The sequence below is a fragment of the Peromyscus eremicus genome, chromosome 1, assembly GCF_949786415.1.
Source record: "Peromyscus eremicus chromosome 1, PerEre_H2_v1, whole genome shotgun sequence".
Classification (NCBI taxonomy): domain Eukaryota; kingdom Metazoa; phylum Chordata; class Mammalia; order Rodentia; family Cricetidae; genus Peromyscus; species Peromyscus eremicus.
In genome coordinates this window covers 154,916,695-154,936,831 of record NC_081416.1, presented here as the reverse complement: position 1 = coordinate 154,936,831, position 20,137 = coordinate 154,916,695, and the positions used below count along the sequence as shown (strand labels likewise).

Here is a 20,137-nt window from a genome sequence, read left to right as displayed (position 1 = left end):
CAGTGCTCCTAACAGCTGAGCCATCTCTCCAGCCTGTCCATTGTCATTTTTAACAAAACCACTTTATTAATATGTGCTGTTCTGGCTCTGTGACCTCATGGTTTATCAGGGCAGTTCTAAAGAGGCAGACACATGCATTTGAGTGGAGTATTCAGCTTGCTAGTGCAGGCTCCTCAAGGCACAGGCTCACCTCTTGCCAACCACTGCAGTAAGGAGTGGAGCAGTGTATTCTAATTATTCTTCCACATGTTTTTGCATTTGATTTCCCCACTTAAAAGGAAAACTTTACGTGGCCATTAAAAATCCGTGTTGTTTGTAGGTCTCAGTACAGCCAGCTCCATGCCTGCAGGCTAACCACATGTAGCACGTTAGCTGTCTTCAGGACCCCATCCTTGTGTAAACAGCCAACTTTCCTTCATGTTTCCAAGTGTCCTTCAACACACCTCAGCCATTAGGCATCACAACTGGTGACTGTAACAAAACTCGAAGAGACATGTCAGGTATCTTTCTAGCATTTCATATAAATGAGCCATAAAGCAAATTTTAAGTATAACTGGTAATTTAAGGATATGCTTCAGATAGCATTGTTTACTTAGCATTCATGAAGTTGTGTTCAATTCCTAGCACCACACAGACCAGGTGTGGGGTACACATATGTAATCTCAGTACTAGAGATGTGGAAGCAGGAAGATCTTGAGTCTGAGGTCATCCTCAGCTAAATGGAGAGTTGAGACCAGTTTTAGACATAACAGTAACAACAAACCCAAACTATATTCAACAAAACCCTCTGAACCAAAACCACCCACAAAGCCCTTCAGCAGATTTCAACTATGACAGTGCAATCCTGAACACAAATTGACAAATTCATTTGCATTTTTTAAAATAATTTTTTAAGATTTATTTATTATGTATACAGCATGTATGCCTGTAGGCCAGAGAGGGCTCCAGGTCTCATTACAGATGGTTGTGAGCCACCATGTGGTTGCTGGGAATTGAACTCAGGACCTCTGGAAGAGCAGCCAGTGCTCTTAACCTCAGAGCCATCTCTCCAGCCCCCATTTGCATTTTTTTTTTAGGATTTATTTTTAGTGTGTGTGTGTGTGCGTGTGCGTGTGCGTGCGCGTGCGCGCGCTTATAAGGGGGTTCATGCGTAGGTTTCTGAGGCCACAGTGTGTCTGATCCCCTGGAGCTGGAGGTACAGGCTGTTATGATCTGCCCAACATGAGTGCTGGGAAAAGAACTTGTGCCCGGTGCTCGTCGGCTCTCAGCCATCTCTAGCCTACTCTTCTTGTAAACATGTCACTATTCAACAGTGACCACGGGATGTCCTAGTTATCTGCAAAAGTATTACTCTAGTTGTTCTGGATCAGAGTGGTATCTGTTGGAGAATGTAAACTCAGTGCCTCTGAAACGTAAATTAAATCAAAAGCCGTGAATTTGAAATGCTACCTGCAGGAAAAGGCAATGTCCCTGCTTTGACAAGTTCTGCCTTAAGAATGCCGGATATGCTCAGCTGATTGGGTTACCCAGGGGTTTCATTCCCTTGATGTCTCTGGCTGCCGAAGCGTGCTGGCACAGCTTCTATCTCCACCTCACGTTAATGTCCCAACTGCAAAGGAGAAACTTGCACTACCACCATTTAAAAGCTTTTGGAAGGAAGGGAAAATTATTCAAAATGCAGATCTTCTTAAGAGTTGCCTGTGATTCTGAAACACCCAAACTGCTTTAGTTTGAGTAACAAGTTTATTTTTTTTAAAATGCATATATAGACAATAAACAAAGTAAACATTTAAAAGGTTGTAACTGCCCTAGACACTGCTCCGTAAGTCTAAGCATTTCCTCTTAGTAATCGTCATCTTCATCGGACTCCATTACTTTTCTTCTGTTGAACTAGAGGAAAATTAAAGGAATGTCACACTTTGTAAAGCCTCAGATTTTCTGAGAAAAACATTTTTAATTACTCAAGTGAGGCTTTTTGTGTGTGTGTGTCTTTGGACCAACTTAGTGAGTGAAGAGGGATAATTTGAGAAGTAAGAATTTGAGTGTAAGATTCACACTCTCCACAAAGCCAGTCTCTCACCCCAACCACATAACAGGACCAGTGTCTGGAAGCGCTCAAAGGCACTCGACTGCTCAGGCACATGCACACGGGGCACTTACTTTAACTGTTGTTTTCTTTTCTGTCTGTTGGCTGACTTTCTCAAGTATTTCTATTAAACCTTGTTCTGATACCTATAAACAAGAGAAAAGTGTTTCAAAGCAAACATCACCTCTAAGCAGACCAGTCACAGTAAAGTCTCTCTGAGGTGCAGGGATAGCTCAGGAGGGAAGTAGAGGGAGAGCTCCTGAGGAAAGCAAGCGGGTTTAAGGCCGTCTTTGTCACTGCTAGCAAGGCGACGACCACCACTGTGTGAAAGGTCACAGGCATAGATATGCCGCCTCTGCCGACACCACCCCAGAGACAACACCCTCAGAAAAGACCACCCCCCTCTTTCCAGGTTCAGTGCAGGCAGGGCTTGTGTGCCGCTGAAGCTTGAAGATTGGACTTCCCAAATAGAATCCTTATGGCGATATAGCCAGACAGACACACAGACATGAACCAAAGACTTCAACCTCCCCTCACAAGTGCAAAACAAGCCTAGCTTCTGCAAACATTGGTGGTATGTTAATGATATTGACAAACCCTATTTCTAGTGCAGGGACAATTCAAGCCAGGTGACTCTAATAATCACTGGCTCACACTTGACACAGTGCCAGCAAAGGAGAAAGTTGAGCATTTTAGGACAGGCAATCATCACTCAAGATTTACAGTGGGGGTGATTATTCTCTCCTTTAAAATTTTGAGTCAATAAGAATTCTATATTCAAATATGGAAATTACTTGGTGCAGCCGATTTTTTAAGTTTTAAAAATTCATGTGCATGAGTATTTTGCTTCAATGTGTCTATGCAGCGCATGTGTGGAAGTCAGAGAGCCCTGGATCTGCTGGAGCTGGAGTTAAAGGCACTAGTGAGCCGCCTGACATGGGTGCTGAGAACCAAGCTCCAGTCTTCTGCACTGAAACTGGGGAGCCACCTGCCGGCCCCTAAGCCAGGGTTCTGCCTGCAGGTACCACCGCGCTCCTTCAGGCCGTCTAGGCTTACCTTCCCGCTCAGCTGTCCATATCGTGCCATCTGTATAAGGTAGTTCTCTACTGCTTTAGTTTTCTCAGGCTTCACAAGTGCTAAGTTACTTACTGAAAAGAAAAAAAGACAGACAAGAAAGCATGAAGACTAAATGCTTAGAGTTTACACTTAGAACTATCCACTGACACTTCCAAAGTATCTCACAAGCTTTTGTCTGTCAACAGGCAAAAGGTAGTTAGGGCAGACAGTGTGGTTAGGCCTCTCAATCTCAAGTCAGTCACTCTGTGGTGGGAGAGCCAAGATTAAACTTGAGTTCTCGGGTTCTAAACTCCATGCTTTCCTGCTTCTGATAATATACAGTGGCCTATGAAATGATGGCACGATCCATCCACAGTGGCCTCTCAAAGTGGAGACTGGACTCAAGTTTCCAACAGAAAAGGTGACAGTTTGCTCTGACTGGCCCATTCTTTCCTTTCCTCATGGTTTCCTAGATTTACTTTGAAGACTCCAGACAGAGCACTAAAACCCAGAATATAATCAACTCCTAGCCACCGCTCCCCACCACAACTCCGTGACTGTGCAAGAGTCAATCCTTACAAACTCTACTAAAATGTCCTCAAGGGGCATTCCTAAAAAAATGTGCTTCAACAGTAATAACAATCTCTCTCTAACTTTATAAACTTCATACTTCTTACAGTGTCTTTCAAGTCCTTTAAACATTTGCTCTGATGAGAACAATTAACTGCATACATGTTTCTGACCATCCAATTACCTCAAGCCAATTTTACGAGAATAAAGGAAATTGAAGAAGCTTACATCTGGCCCGGGCTGACTGATCCAGGACTTGGGCTAAGATACTGTTCCTCATCTCTGCTTCCCTACAACAAAACATAGGTCATACAAGATTAGAACTGAGCTGTCAGCAGGCTGAGTACAAAGTCATTTATTCAATGTCCCTTTAAAAGAATATTTGCATTTATTTATGTATTTATTTGAGGGGGGCACACGCCACGGCGCACATGTGGAGGCTGGAGAACAATTCTGGAGTCAGTTCTTGCCTCTCCCCATGTGGGTCCTGAGAACTGAACTCAGATCATCAGGCGTGGTGGCAAGTGCCCCTATCTGTTCAGCCATCCAGCAGGCCACTATAAGACACCTGCGGTTCACAGACTGGACGATGCTAGGTGCTCTGGCCTTCAGCTAGCTCTGTGGGTGTAAACCTACCAGAACGGCAGAACACTATTTCATGAAGCAGTATTTCAGTTCAACAACCATTACCAACATTAAGTACCGAGTGGGACACATGCTACAAACCTGTAGTAAAGTCTCAGCAATTAAGAGAGACCAAGTGTACTTTCTTTAGCGAGGATACAGAAACCTATGGAGACTCTGAAAGAGAAAACTGTGACCCAGGTAGAACCAGAGCCCATGGAAATTCTAACTCTGCAATTATTCTTGCTTCTTCCTGAATACTCAAGTAGCAACCATGGACAATGCTTTCAAACTTTTTGGAGACAGGGTTTAGCTACAGAGCTCAGGCTGGCCCGGAATTCACTATGTAGCCAAAGCTGGTCTCGATCTCTTCACCTTCCTTCCTCAGCCTCCCAAGTGCTAGGATCACAGGACTGTGCCACCTCATGCTGCTTTAAGACTTTTAAGTAGAAGACTTAAAATATTCCTCTAAGGCAACCACCCAAGGAAACGATTACACAAAGCAGACATGGACTAGCAGAATTAAAGGGACAGCTGGGGCTAGGTGTGCCCACTATCAAGGGCCTTGGGAACAGGGCTTAAAGTTTATTAGGCCATTTTCTCAGAGTTCCTGAATCTAAGATACTATGGGTTATAAGATGTGCCAGTCTGTTTTCACCATACTAGTACCTGAACCCAGGGCTCTGCAGATGCTAGAAAACGCTCTACCACTGCGTTGCATCCCCAGCCTCTCTTCTTTAATCTTTTTCAGTTTGAGACAGCATCTTGCTAAGTTGCTTAAGCAGGCCTTGAACATGAGATCCTGTCTCAACCTCCCAAGCAGTTGAGACTAGACGCATGTGCTTTATGTACTCACAGAATGAAAAAGAGACCCTAGATGAGGGATCCTGAGTAGAGAAGGAAAATGAAACAAGCTCCTCGAAGAATGTGGACTTAGAGGTTTAACCTTGCAGGTTGCTATCTGGATTTACATATACCCAAGAAATGGCCGAGGCAAAAGCAGGGTGTATTCACACATCAAATGTACGTCTGTGCTTCTGTGAAAGTGCTCTGCCATGTGCAGGGGTAAGATGGTGTTGTTGTTTGGTTGTGCTCTTTTGGGGGGCCCACTACCCAGCTCCCAAATAAATAACACACGGAAGTTTATTCTTAATTATAAATACCCGGCCTTAGCTTGGCTTGTTTCTTACAAGCTTTCCTTATCTTAAATTATCCCATCTACCTTTTGCCTCTGGGCTTTTCCCTGTTCTCTTACTTCTGTAAATCTTACTTTTACTCCGTGGCTTGCTGTGTAGTTGGGTGGCTGGCCCCTGGGTCCTCCTCCTTCATTTTTCTCTCTGAGATTTCTCCTTCTATTTATCCTCTGCCTGTCAGCCCCACCTATCCTTTCTCCTGCCTCGCTATTGGCCGTTCAGCTCTTTATTAAACCATCAGTTGTTTTAGACAGGGACAGTAATACAGCTTCACAGAGTTAAACAAATGTAACATAAACAAAAGTAACACACCTTAAAATAATATTCTACAACAAAACAGCAGTGTAAAGTAATATTTACTGAACGTTTACTGTGTGGTCCTGGGTCTAGAAATCCCTACGAAGTAATTCTATTAAGCTTATAGAGAGTAATCAGGCAGAACTTCAAAACAAGGCACTAAAGGAACTCCATGAGTATACAGTGAGTCAACCTAAAAAAGGAATTACCCTGACTCAGACTTATTAGAAAATCACTCTGTTAGGAAATTTGTTAAGAGTCACATACCAATTACAACTACTAAATAAGAGACAAATTCAATCTGTGAAACCACCCTTCCAGAAAGTTCCAATTGTAGCTCATACCTTTGCTTTGCTTCCTGTTGGGCTGCATCACCAGGATCCTGGGGGGAAAAAGGTAATTTTACCTTTTAATCAAGTGGAACTTCAAAAAGGAGAGAAAAATAGAAGGTATATTGCAGGGTTTGGGGAAAAGGGTGAGGTGACACACATCTGTAACTCTAGTTAGCACTCGAGGCAGGAGGACCTCAAGTTTCAGGCAGGCCAGCCTGGGCTACAGACAGAGCCCCTATTTCAAAATAAAGCAAACAAATGAAAACAAAAATAAAGGGCTTATTCGATTTTCTTTCTGCTCTAATAGGCTCCTGAGATGGAAACTAGGCCTCACAAAAATCAATGAGTCGGTTTCCATTTGCAATGCTTTGTTTTATTAAATATGGAAGGGCTGAGGAGGGGAAGACAGAAAGGGTGTTGAGCATACAGGTCAGCACTGCGGCTCAGGCTAACTCCCACCCCCAGCCCCACATTCACAAAGCGAGGACGAGCTTCCAAAGTCACAATCTAATAGAATGTTTGGGAACACACGCATTCCCTGGAGGGGCCCTGGGTCATGGAGCCCTATTTTTCCCAGTAAGATGACTGTCTGAAGAGACCCTGGCTTGGCACAAGGGATGCTGCGTCAAGGGGTGCTGCCACCGAGGCCACCCACCATCACTGTCCGCAGCCCGCCACTCCCTAGACGGCACCGCAGGGGCTGAGCACTGTCTCTCGAGCCCAGCTTCTGAGTCCCGCCGGGGACACGCCGTCGGGACGGTGTCCTCCGCACTCAAAGGACCCTCTCTACACAGCGCTGACTTCCGGTCAGCAAGACCGAATCCCTGACGACCAGAATTCGGCGGGGTTGGCACCAAGCTCGACGGCGGCGAAGGCCGAGGTTTGGGGGCGACCCGCGGGCGCGCACACCCCGACCCGCACAAGGCCCACGTGCGAACCCGCGCGACCCGAAAGGGCTGAGGCGGCCTCCGGGACCCCCGTGTCCCCGCACACACAAGGGGCTACAGGGGCGCGGGAGGCCGTGGTCCACGGACAAGCGCCGGGAGACCTTTCCCGGGGCGAGGGCGGCGCCCCGCCCGCTCGCTCACCCCATGCTTGGCCTGCAGCTCCGCTAGCCTCTGCTTCCTCAGCGCCTCGAGCTCTTCGTCCGCCATGGCGCGGCCGTCCCACGTCGCGCAGCCGCAGCCGCCGCCGCCGTCGGGGGTCGCGCAGCCGCACCTGCACTCCGGTAAACTCGGAAGGAATCTCCCCAGCCCGAGACAAGAGCACGACTCCCGCTACTGCGCAGGCGCGTGGGGCACTCAGGCATCAACAATCAAGTCCTGAGCCACGGCTGCCCCGCCCCTGCCAAGGGCGCCTCGCAGAGGACCGATCCTTCGATGATAAAAGGCGCAGAGCCGCTCTAAGGGGGCGCTTCTTACCAAAAAAAAAAAAAAAAAAAAGTCGTCTAGTTATAAGACATCGACTAGCAAGGATAATCAGTGCAATTTACTGGTAGCTTTCGTGGTGAGACGCGGGGGCTTGGAAAGGCGAAGTAGGGGTTGGAAATGTTCTACAACTGGGTCGTGGCGATGGTTGCACATTTTTTACATACGCTAAAAAAAAAACCCATTTGATTGTAGTGGATTGAGATGCCTAACTGTGAGGAGAAAGTGGAAGAGACTATCTGGCAAATGAACAAGCCTAGCGAAAGCAAAGTTTTGGCTAAGTTTAGTTGATGCTGGGATGGGGGTGCAAGTGATCCCTAGTGATTGGCAATGGGGCACTGCAGCAAAGTGTAAGCTCCTTAATCCTTAATCGATACCCTGTCTGCCTTAGCCCCACGCTGAGAAGACGCTGTGAGTGTGTGAACTCTGGCAATACACACACACACACACACACACACACACACCCTGATTTTGAAGTGGAAGTCTCCATATGGGGTGGAGTGGCTGAAAAAAAAAAAAAAAAAAACATGCCCAATTCTCCAGTCTTGTGACTTGCTTGAGGTGTACGTATTTTAATTATGCCAAAATATACCTAACCATTTTTATAATTTTTAAAAATCGCGCGCGCATGCGCACGCGTGTCTGTGTGTGTGTGTGTGTGTGTGTGTGTGTGTGTGTGTGTGTGTGTGTGTGCTGGAGGACCTAGTGTGGAATCCCTGGAGTTGGAGTTCCAGGCAATTGTGAGCCTCCTGACAGGGAATCAAACTGTGGGCCTCTGGAAGAGTAATATACACTTTTAACCTCTGAACCACCTCTCCAACCCACTGAATACCTACATCCACGCTGTTGAGCAAAGATCACTCTATGTATAACTTTTTCATCGTCACGGACTGGCACTCCATTCCCTAAGTAGTAATTACTTCCCCCTATTCCCATCACAAAACAAACAACACTCCTGTCTCTATAAATTTGCCTACTCATACAATGTTTATCGATTTGTGACTGGCATATTTGGTTAATCATACAACCTTCAAGTTTTTAATCCATGATGTACCATGTGACAGAACTTCATTCCTGGTTGGACTTGGTGGTGTATGCCTATAAACTCTGCCAACCCAGGGGTGTCTGAGGCCGGAGGATCTAGAATTGGAGACCAGCTTGCCATTACAGAGTGAGGCCTTGTCCTCAAGCAAACCAGTTCTCCCTCCTCCATTCCATTGCTTTAATGGCTGAACACACTTACTGCATAAAGCACATTAGATGGATCCATCAGTTTTGCCTTGTTTTCACTTTTTGTCTGTTGTAGGTAAAGCCCTTGTCTATATTGGTGTATAAGTGCCTGCCTGCACTCCTGCTTGAGTTATTTTAAATCTATACCCACGGGTGGTGGAATTGCTGATCCTGGGCTGTCTGAGTCACTGTGGTGGTTTGAATGAAAATGGCCCCCCCCAGGCTCATAGGGAGTGGCACAATTAGGAGGTGTGGCCTTGTTGGAGTAGGCGTGGCCTTGTTGGAGTAGGCGTGGCCTTCTTGGAGGAAGCCTGTCACGGGGCTTTGAGGTTTCAAGTGCTCAAGCCAGGCCCAGTGTCACTCTTCCTGCTGCCTGCTGATCCAAATGCAGAACTCTCAACTACCTATCCAGCACCATGTCTTGTCTGTGCTACGCCATGCTTCCTGCCATGGCAATAATGGACTAAATCTCTGAAACTGTCAGCCAGCCCCAGTTAAATGCCTTCCATGATAAGAGTTGCTGTGGTCATGGAGTCTCTTCACAACAGTAGAAACCCTACTGCTATGACAAAATACTTGGACCAAGGCAATTTATAAAAGAAAGCTTTTCATTTGGAGCTCACCGTTCTAGGGGGTTAGAGTCCATGACTATCCCATGACAATACGCAGGCAGGCAGGCTCGGCTCTGGAACAGTAGCTGAGCTCTCACATCTTTCGACAATAATCATGAGGCAGAAGAGCTAACTTGGATTGACTTGGGATTTTGAAACTTCAAAGCTGAGCTCTCAGTAACACACCTCCTCCAACAAGACACACCTCCTAATCCTTCTCAAACATATCCCCTCTCAACCTCTTTGTAGTGTAGCCTTGGTTGTCCTGGAACTTGCTCTGTAGACCAGGCGGAACTCGAACTCAGAGATCCACCTGCCTCTGCCTCCTGAGTGCTGGGATTAAAGGCGTGCACCACCACCGCCCAGCTCTCTCTGTTGTATCATAGTTACAGAAACTCAACATACTCCAAACTGACCCTTGACGTCTTCACTAGCCAGCCCTTCCATTGTTCGTCACCTTGGCAAACGACACCACTTATTAACTAGGTCAGAATGCAGGCATCTGGAGCTGAGAAACGGCGTAGTCTGTAAAGTGCCTGACACACAGTGTGAGGACCTGAGTTCATATCCCCTCTACCCACATACAAAGCTGAATTCAGCCTAGAACCCCAGCTGTGGGGGGCAGACACAGGTCCCTGGGACTTGCTGGAGAGCCATTTTGACCACAGTGCAGCGCTCCAGGTTCAGCAGAAGACTCTTGTTTCCAAAAATAAAGTGAAGAATAACAGAGGAAGACAGCCAATGTCAGCCTCTGGCTTCCACACATGTGCACAGGAACACACAAGTGCACTCCTGTGTGACAGATTTCCCCTAGGAAGATACAGCACATACATATCTATTCAGCCCAGAAAGGGAACCATAAAGACAGACCAAAGTCACGATTACACCAAAATCCAACTTTGTGAACCTTCGCGTTTTTCCTGGGGTTATGCACATGAGTATGTGTGAGGGTTGCTTCCAGGAGTGGGGATGACTCACAAAGCAGACCCGTCACTGAGAAGGCTGCCCCAGCGTGGGTGACAAGGGCTCATGAAGGCTACCACCCTGGTGCTCTCTGTACAACTTGCAGACAGTGTCTAGGCCCCAGAAATCTCCTCTCCCAACCGAATCAGCTCATCCAGTGAGAGTCTCCCCTCCCATCAGCTGTTTTAGTGGGGAAGGGCCTTCCAGAATCTTCCAAATTTTCATTTTCCCAGACATGTGACATTTTGTTTACTTCTGTGGTGGTTGGAATGAGAAATGTACCCCAAAGACTCGTGCATTTGAACACTTGGTCGCAGTTGGTGGCACTGTTTGGGGAGGTTATGGAACCTTTAGGAGGTGGAGCCTTGCTAGAGGAAGTATGTCACTGGGGGTGGGCCTTTTTAAATTTATAGCCTCACCACCTTCATGTTTGGTCTCTATGTTCTATGTTCCTGGTTGAAAATGGGATCCTTATACTTCTTGCTCCAGTCACTGACAGCCATGCCATTTTTGACTCTCCCCCTAGAACCACAGCCCCAATAAACTCTTTCTTCTACAAGTTGCTTTGGGGCATGGTGTTTTATCACGGTGACAAAGAGTAACTGATACATCCCCAGAGTCTCATGAGCCTTCCCCTCTAGAGGAATTTGGAGGATATTGACATACAGCACACACAGACGCACGCGCATGCGCACACACACACACACACACACACACACACACACACACACACAGGAAAGGAGAGAGGAAGGGAGGGAAGGAAAAGATGGAAACACCTTTGGTATGAACACAGGTGCACAGCAATCCCCGAGCCCACAGGGGCAATGCTTACAGCACCCTTTGGTCCCTCTACCATGCTTACCCCCATCCTTCTTTTCCCTGGGCAGGCCACCTTCTCGGCTTAAATATCCTGGACAGCAAAGCTCCGGCTGTCTCCTGTCAGCAGCAGAGGGAGCCCATACTCTACCAAAAGGGACTGAGTTCCTCGTTATACTCCAAAGCAGAAAAGACCGCAATTGTCGCTTTGTGCCACACGGTATGTCCTCACAGACAGGGCTCTAACCTCCCTCATACATCTCTGTTGCTGTGAATCCATGCTCCATTATGGGCTCACAGCGTCACTCTTGGAAAGCCTGGGCCAGCTTGGCGGGTGAGTTGGGGCTTCAGTGCTGTTCTTGCTGCAGGTTGTGTTGTGCGCTGTCACCTCCCACACTCGGGGTTTGTACCTTCACTGACTGCTTCCTGGCAGCCGCTTAGCTATGGTGCGTCAGCTGATCAGAGTTAGGTGGCAAAATGCAAGAGGCAGGTCAGCTGGTCAGAGTCTCCTAGCCCAGCATTGTAGATGAATGCTCGATTGCCCACCTGGCAGAGCATGGTGGCCAGCACCTCCCTGACCCCTTACTTTTGGTGCTTTGGTCCTAGAAACTATCAAAGAGAGCAAAGCACTCCTCTCACATGTCAAACTCAGTGTGTAAGCAGACGATCAGTAATGACAGAGGCTGAGATACTAATTGACAAATGTTTCTTCAACTACACCGGCATCGCTTGGGGACATGGCAAGTTTGGTTGCGGGCCATTACAATAAAGTCAATCACACGATTTCTACCCAATGCATTTAAAAGTTATTTTTACAGGACTGAGAGACTGCTCAACAGTTAAGAGCACTCGCTGCTCTTGTAAAGGACCAGGGTTTCGTTCCCAGTATCCACGTGCAGTCTCACAACCCATGACTTCAGTTCCAGGGCATGCAATGTCCTCTTCTGGCTTCCAGGGGCACCCACATGCACACGTACACACTCAAGCACATACATACTACACATCAAAATAAAACAATATTTTAAATGTATGTTTACCATGCTGGTTGGTTTTTTGTCAGCTTGCTACAAGCCATAGTCACCTGGGAAACAGGACTCTCAATTGGGAAAATGCCTTCATTAGATTGGCCTGTGGGCAGGTCTGTGGGGCATTTTCTTGATTGATGATTGACTTGGGAGGGCCCGACTCACTGTGGGTGGTGCCACCCCTGGGCAGGTGGTCCTGAGCTGTGTAAGAACGCAGGCTGAGAAAGCCATGGGGAGCAAGTCAGTAAGTAGCACTCCTCCACGGCCTGCATCAGTTCCTGCCTTGGGTTTCAGCCCTGACATCTCTCAGTGATGAACTGTTCGGTAGAAGCTAAATAAACCCTTCCCAAGTTACTTTTGGTCATGGTATTTGTCCCAGCAACAGAAAACAAACACTGACCCTATAATGTGTTGTAAGTGCACAGCATTGCATCTACAAAGAACACTATTGGGCTTCCAATGTCCTTTTGGTTAAAAACACTTTATTGCTAGCAGCGTGTATTACTAGCAATGCCTGTGTGGGCATTTTGCCTGCGTGTGTGACTATGTACCATGTGTGTGCAGCATCTGTGGAGGCCAGAAGAGGGCGTCATATCCCACTGGAACTGGAGTTGCAGATGATTGTGAGCTGCTGTATGGATACACAGTAAATAAATAGGAATAGGTAGGTATGGTAATGCATGTCTATAATCCTAGCACATATGTGGCTGAGGCAGAAGGATCATGAGTTTGAGGCCTGGACTGCATATCAAGATCCTATCTCAATCTAAAATCTAAAAATTGAACCCAGGTCCTCTGGCAGAGCAGCCAGTGCTCTTAACCACTGAGTTATCTCTTTGCCCTCTTTCTATTTTTAGAAGTAAGTTATTACCAATCTGTGCCATGTGTTTGGTGGTGTTTGTGTCCACATAGGTGCAGAGCCACCTACCACACTCAAAATGAAGTCAAAATCTGCTTGTAAAATTGAGTCTCTCGGGGAAAGCACAATCTGAAAAACTATTGTTTCCATAAAATGGTGTAACTCGGGAGGAGACATCTTGGTCTCAGCACTCATTCATCCACTTACTCATTCAAGAAGTATTTTAAGCTTAGCAGTGGCACATGCCTGTAGTTTTAGTACTTGGGGAGGGGAACTATGGAAGGAAGATGTGTGAGCCCTGGAGTTCAGAACCAGGCTGGCCAACACAGAGAGACTTTGTCTCAATACACAGATAAGTAAATGTATTAGTCAGGGTTCTCTCTCTGTCTCTCTGTCTCTGTCTCTGTCTCTGTCTCTGTCTCTCTCTCTCTCTCTCTCTCTCTCTCTCTCTCTCCTCTCTCCTCTCTCTCCTCTCTCTCCATATATATATGGAATTTATTGGGATGACTGACAGGCTGCAGTTCAACAATGGCTAACTGTGAATGGAAAGCCCAAGAATCTAGTAGTTGCTCAGTCACACAAGGCTGGGTGTCTCAGCTGGTCTTCTGTATGTGCTGGAATCCTGAAGAAGTAAGCTCTAATGCCAGGGAAGGAATAGATGTGCTGACAAGGGCAAGCAGGTGAAGAATGAACCAACCATTCCTCCTTCCACTGTCTTTCCAGCAGAGGGGGTGGCCCAGATTAAAGGTGTGCTTTCCAGCTTCAAAGTCTGGATTAAAGGCGTGTGTCATCCAGCCTAAAGATCCGGACTAAAGGCCTGTTGTCTTCTTGCCTTAAGGTTGGTATCACAAGTGTGACCTCCATTTCTGGATTATAGTTCATTCTAGATATAATCAAATTGACAACCAAGAATAGCCATAACAGTAAATAAATAGACAGGTATGGTAATGCATGTCTATAATCCTAGCACTTATATAGCTAAGGCAGGAGGATCATGAGTTTGAGGCTTGGACTGCATATCAAGATCCTATCTCGATCTAAAATCTAAATAATGAATGGATGGATGGATGGATGGATGGATGGATGGATGGATGAGCTATTCTATGTCTAGTCAGTGTCCAGTGGCATGCTCAGACCTGGAGAGTGCAGGTGACAAGCATTGAGTGTCAACTCTAAGCACGCTAAACTCCTCTGTCACAGCTCTGACCTTTCTCCACCTGCCTCCCGTGATACTTAAATTGCATAGCTCTAATCTACCTAGGAACAAATCCTAAAATTTAAGATGATTTTTGAAAATGTTTTTAACAGGACTGATGCCCACACTTGGAACATCAGAACTGAGGAAATGGAGGCAGGAAGATCATGAAGTTCAAGGCTAGCCTAGGCTACATAGTAAGTCAAGGCCATCCTGAGCTACATAGTGAGACCGTGTCCTCAAAAACCCCAGGGGTAAGGCATGTAGTTGAATGAGAAAGAACTTGCCTACCATGTGTAGGGCCCTGGGTTTGACTCCACAATGTTGAAAAAAATTTGAACGAATACAAGTGATTGATCTAAATTTCACTTTGTAAGTCAGAGAAAATTACTATTCAGTGTGAGGAGACTTCTTACATCTATGCGTTCATTCATAATTAAGCCAACTGTGCCACACAGGAATGAAAGCATATGAATATATGTGTATATGTGCACAGCTCTCATATCAAGATAAATGCTTGTGGAAAAGGACCAAATGGTTTTACCTATTATTTTTGTGAATTAAAATCCTCCCACTAATTTTTGCGGTCGGTACCCCAAATCAAAAGTTATTAACATCAATGAGTCAATCAGGAAGCATTTTCAGGACAGTGAAGGTGTGTTTATTATGCTTCTCGGAAAGACAAACACTCAACAAACAGATAGTTATAGAAATGCCCCCAGTCCTTACCCCAGGGAAATCCCAAGCTCCACCCACTGGTCCATCTGCCCCTGGAGGAGGCAGACTGAGGAGAAATGAGATGGAGCACATGGGCAGGCAGATGATAGGGGTCTCCTTCCTCAGAAGCCTTTCAAATGAGCAAGGAGCTGTCTGAGAAGAGCCGATGAGACCTCTGGGCCCCTCCATGGCTACAATGAGCCCCTGGCTATGTGATGGAACAAGAGAAACAGATTTTTTGTCACAGTTTTGCTTGGTTTTTTCTGAGGCTTCTCTCCTTGCCTGGTAGATGAATCTCCTTTCTGTATCTTCACAGGGTTCCTGGTGCTGTAGTTTCAGACCAAAGCCCAGGCACATTGGTGTCCAACAGCCACGGTTTCAATATACCAGTTAAAGAGATGACTATCCCAGAACGTCACTAAGATCACACATTAAGAGACCAGAGCATTGTAAACACAGGCTTGTCATTTAGCAAGGCTAAGTGACCTGTGTGACATCACTTCTCTGTCCTGTTTCTTTGGACCCTACTTATATTCTTTAACTGCCTCTTTATTTTCCGTTTTCATGTGTGTGTGGTGGGCATGTGTATGCATGCTTGCACATGTGTGTTTGTGTGTGTATGTGAAGGCCTGAGTTTGATATTCAGCATCATCCTCAATCACTTTCACCTCAGTCACTGAGGCAGGTCTTTGAATCAAACTCAGAGCTACTGATGTGGCTACTCTGTAGGCAGCTTGCTCTGGGGATGCCCTGTCTCTTCCTTCGATGCTGGAATTAGAGGTGAGCTACCATCTAATGGGTTCTGGGGATCCCACCTCGGGCTGCAAGCACTTCAGCCCTGAGCTATCTCCCGGCCCCTCAACTTATACTCTTCTCATAGGAGACCAATAACATATGGTTAGTTAAAAAAAAAAATGTATCGAATGTTTGGAGAATTAGAAGCCTCTCCTTAATTGATTTTGACTTGAATTAATTGTTTTCTAAAATTAAAAGCCCTCTGTCTGACTCAAAATCTTTTCAGATATCATTTAGCCTCTTGTTCATATCATTGTAGTTAGTTCACAACTTTGAGTTTTTCTTCAGAAGAATACCATCATTTATTTCCCCAAGAGGGTGTGTTTGGATAAGAAGAACAAAAAGTGTCATTATCAAAAATAAAAAGCTTATGTAACACACAATTATGTATTATGAAATATTTGGATGAGAAGTGGAACTTTCAGGGGGCTGTGTGTTAGCTTGCTGTCACTGTGCAATATACTTGACAGCATCAACTTACAGGACAAGGTAATTTTGGCCCATGGCCTCAGATCATGGTTAGCATTTGTCTCATCAGGGAGCCCTTGCTGAAGCCGAGCATCTTGGTGGCAGGCATACTGGAGCAAAGGGATTACCTCATCGTGACCAGGAGGGAGGGAGAAAGTGCGAGGAAGGGTCTAGGGATGAGATACAGCCCCCAGTCCTATGCCTCCAAGGACCCACCTCTCCCACCTCCTGAGTCTCCATCATCGCCCACTAGCCCATCAGATTATGGTGCCGTCAGCGGATGGACCCTCTGATGAATTCAGAGCCCCTGGGATCCAAGTTCTTCGCCAAAGCTCTGCCTCTCATCATGGCCGCTCTGGGGGACTGAGCCAGCCAAACTCGGCTGTGATAAAATACCAGACACAAGCAGTGTAAGAAAGGAGAAGTTTTCGGTCACCCAGGGCGGGGAGACATGGAAGGGTGGTTCTATTCAAGGCAGTAAGAGGTAGAACAAAGTAGAAATAGTAAGGGACCGAGCAAGATAGAGTACCTAAGGGCATGACCCAGTGACCAAGCCATTCCCTCCATCTCCTAATAGTCTGCTTGTAAGTAGATTAAATCATTGGCCAAGTCAAGCCCTTATGACCTGATCATCGTTTTGGTTTTTTACATTACTTATTTATTTTACAGGTATGTACCTGAGTGTATGTATGTGCACCAGGTTTAGTGAATGTCCTAAGATGGCAAAAGGGGGCACTGGATCCCTTGGAAATGGAGTTACAGTTAGTTGAGAGCTACCGTGTAAATGCAACCAAACTCCAGTCCTCTGCAAGAGCAGCATGTGCTCTTACCACTGAGCCATCTTGCCAGCCCCTCTAATGGACTTCCAAACCCAAGCAAGTATACTATCATGCTTTACCACTGCAGAGAGTACAGAGTAACAGGCACCCCATGGCTTGTCCTACTTCTTGTGGGAATTATGAGATGTCCCAATCTCTTGTTTATGAATGAAGACCTTTTTATTAAAACACTAGAATATAACAACTCTTACAAACTATGCTTTCACAGGGTTTATATATGTGTATGTGTGTCTCTGTGTGTAAATATACACCACATGCATGTAGTTACCTTCAGAGGCCAGATGAGGGCATCATATTCCTAGAAAATGGAGTTACAACAGCTGTGAGCAGCTGTGAGATCTTGACCTACTGTGTGCATCTGATCACTAATTAGAAAAACATGTTCCTACCCCAGACACTGCTGAAATAAGTGAGCTTAGTAAGTTAAAAACATAATTTATTTATTCAAATTAAATATGTAAATTAAAACCAAAGGCATCAAACTTTGCATGAGGGTGCTGGGACCTGAACCTGGTCCTCTGAAAGAGCAGCAGGTACACTTAACCACTGAGCCATCTTCCTAGCCCTGAAGCTATAGTTTTTAATCTTCCTTTTTTTAAATATGTGTTACGTGGTAGGCAAATTTGACCCCTTTACCTGTCAGGATTATCTAAATCTCGGGCCACTTAGGAACTGAAAAGCTGATTCTCGGTTGGGATGTCTTTCTATGACTAAAGTAAGGACCAATTCAGTAAAGAACCAAACACAATAATGACAAGAAATGAATTACATCATCTGGGGAGGTCCAGACCCCTACAAGATCTTGACCTACTGTGTATGTCTGATCACTAATTAAAAAAACATGTTCCTATCCAGACACTGCTGAAATAAGTGAGCTGAGAAACATTAGTTATGTAAATTAAAACCAAAGGCATCAAACTTTGCATTTCTGATTACATATTCAAACCATACAATTACAGCGTATAAAATCAATTTTTACTATAGTCATAAGTAGCAATTAGACATAGAGTTTTAAAATTCAAATGATATTTGTATTAGATGAAATTCCTCCTCTTCCCCCAGCTCCAGGAAAACATCTGAGTAGGAAATGATCTCCTGTGGTTCCTTTCTTCATAAGGAGTCCCCCCAAATAGCTGCTTGTGACCATTTCAGCCTAGGGGATGTGGGAAAGAAATGACCTTGACTCCCTCCAAACTCTGTCACTAGGGTCAGAGGTTCATAGTCTTCAAAGGTTCCAACACTTTGTCAAAGATTTGATGCCCAAAGAAAGTTGGGAAGAAAATGAGGGCAGATATGTGGAATTGGCAAGCAGAAACCAAAGACTATTTTCACTTTGTTTTCTGGATTTTGGTGGTGGCGGTGGTGGTGGTGCATATGTGTGTGTGTGTGTTTCCAGAGGAAGTGAGCAATAGAAGACTTGGAAACCATGAAAACCCCACACCTGAATCATGGTCTCTAAGCACCATTCCTTCCTAAAAGGAACCAAGGCTTCCTTGAAATGATAGATTCCAGATGTGGAGAAAAATACAAAGTACATATATTATGTGTACAAATAAGACTTGAACATACTCAGGATTGATGGAAACATATTCAGAGGACACCAGACTTAGCTTAAGCTGTGGGTATGTGTGTGTGAGTGCAGGTGCCTGTGGAGGCCAGCAGAGGGCATCAGATTCCCTGGAGCTGGAGTTGCAGGTTGTTGTGAATCGCCCCACATGTGTGCTGGGAACTAAACGTAGGTCCTCTATAAGAGCAGCAACTGCTCTTAACCATTGAGCCGTATCTCTCCAGCCCAAGAAACAGCTTTTTTCTTTTTTTAGACAGGGTTTCTCTGTGTAGCTTTGTGCCTTTCCTGAATCTTGCTCTGTAGACCAGGCTGGCCTTGAACTCACAAAGATTCGCCTGCCGCCTCTGCCTCCCAAGTGCTGGGATTAAAGGCGTGCGCCACCACCGCCGGCAAGAAACAGCTTTTTGAAGCAAGTTTTCTTGTAATTGATTTAAGCAAAATCAATCAGCGGATATATCCTACTAGTTAGCTTTCTCCTCATGATGACAAAGATCCCCGATGGAAGCAAGGCAAGGGAGGAGAGGTGTTTCGGCTCATGGTTTCATGATGGGGAAGGCATGGTGGTTGAGCTTGTAGCAGCTTGCCACATCACCCTGGAAGACAGGACAGAAAGGACATTTGGTCTGGAAGTGGGGACAGGAAACCCATTTCCTCCAGGTAGGCCCTACCTCTTAATGGTTCCACATTCTCCCAAAACAGCAGCACCAGTCAGGGGACTAGTTGTTCAAACACATGATCCTCTGGGAGATATTTCATATTTGAAGTGTGACAAATGCTAAGTCATTTTCTGTGTCAGTCAGTTTCCCAGCACTGTGACAGAATACCAAAGAATACAGCCAAGGGGAGAAAAGCTTTAATTTGGTCCGTGGTTTCAGTTCGTGGTCACTTGACTATCTTGATTTTGGATCTGTGGTGAGATAGAGCATCATGGTGGGGAGTGCTGCTGGAGCTAAACTGCTCACTCACGACAGCCAGGAAGGAGAGAAGATGAAATAAGAGTGGGGGGAGGTGGGCACAGGGATAAGATCTACCCACTAAGCTAAGGACCTGGAGCAGAGTTAATACACTTGCATCAGGGAAGCCTTTCCGGGAGAAGGACACTTTGCTGGGGAATCCGTCCCCCTCAGGAACAGAGCTGAAGCACTTCTGTTGGGATACTTTTCCCTCCTGAGCTTAGGTAATCCTTGGTTCCACACTCCCTTGAACCAGGCTCCAGCACTGGTGTCCACCACCTCCCAATAGCCCATTAAGCTCCGAATCCGGAGGCTGGAGAGCTAGCTCAGCAGTTAGGCGCCTAGAGGGCTGAAGTTCAGGTTCCAGACTCACAACAGCCTGAAGCTCCAGATCTGGGGAACACAGTGCCCTCTTCTGGCCACCATGGGTACTGTGCTCACATGTGCAAAACCCGCACACATACACAAAATTAAACAACAGCAACAATACATCTTTAGTTGTGAATCTATCAAT

The 20,137-nt window shown here is 45.9% G+C and overlaps 1 protein-coding gene across 1 annotated transcript; it reads right to left on the bottom strand.

The window, feature by feature from the left end:
- Window positions 1–1,724: 1,724 nt before the first annotated feature.
- Window positions 1,725–7,453, bottom strand: Pdcd5 (programmed cell death 5). Its single transcript, XM_059274815.1, has 6 exons — window positions 7,247–7,453; window positions 6,171–6,208; window positions 3,941–4,002; window positions 3,143–3,234; window positions 2,161–2,232; window positions 1,725–1,890 (listed from the first exon to the last, which is right to left on the bottom strand). The coding sequence occupies exons 1-6, from the start codon at window positions 7,310–7,312 to the stop codon at window positions 1,843–1,845; spliced, it is 378 nt and encodes a 125-aa protein (XP_059130798.1). The 5' UTR covers window positions 7,313–7,453; the 3' UTR covers window positions 1,725–1,842.
- Window positions 7,454–20,137: the final 12,684 nt, after the last annotated feature.

Excerpts from the sequence above, each read along its gene's own strand:
- Pdcd5 (XM_059274815.1), bottom strand. The coding sequence starts at position 7,312 with ATGGCGGACGAAGAGCTCGAGGCGCTGAGGAAGCAGAGGCTAGCGGAG. Across the intron at positions 6,209-7,246 it reads AGCTGCAGGCCAAGCATGGG|GATCCTGGTGATGCAGCCCA; the intron begins GTGAGCGAGCGG and ends TTTTCCCCCCAG. Across the intron at positions 1,891-2,160 it reads AAAAGAAAACAACAGTTAAA|TTCAACAGAAGAAAAGTAAT; the intron begins GTAAGTGCCCCG and ends ATTTTCCTCTAG.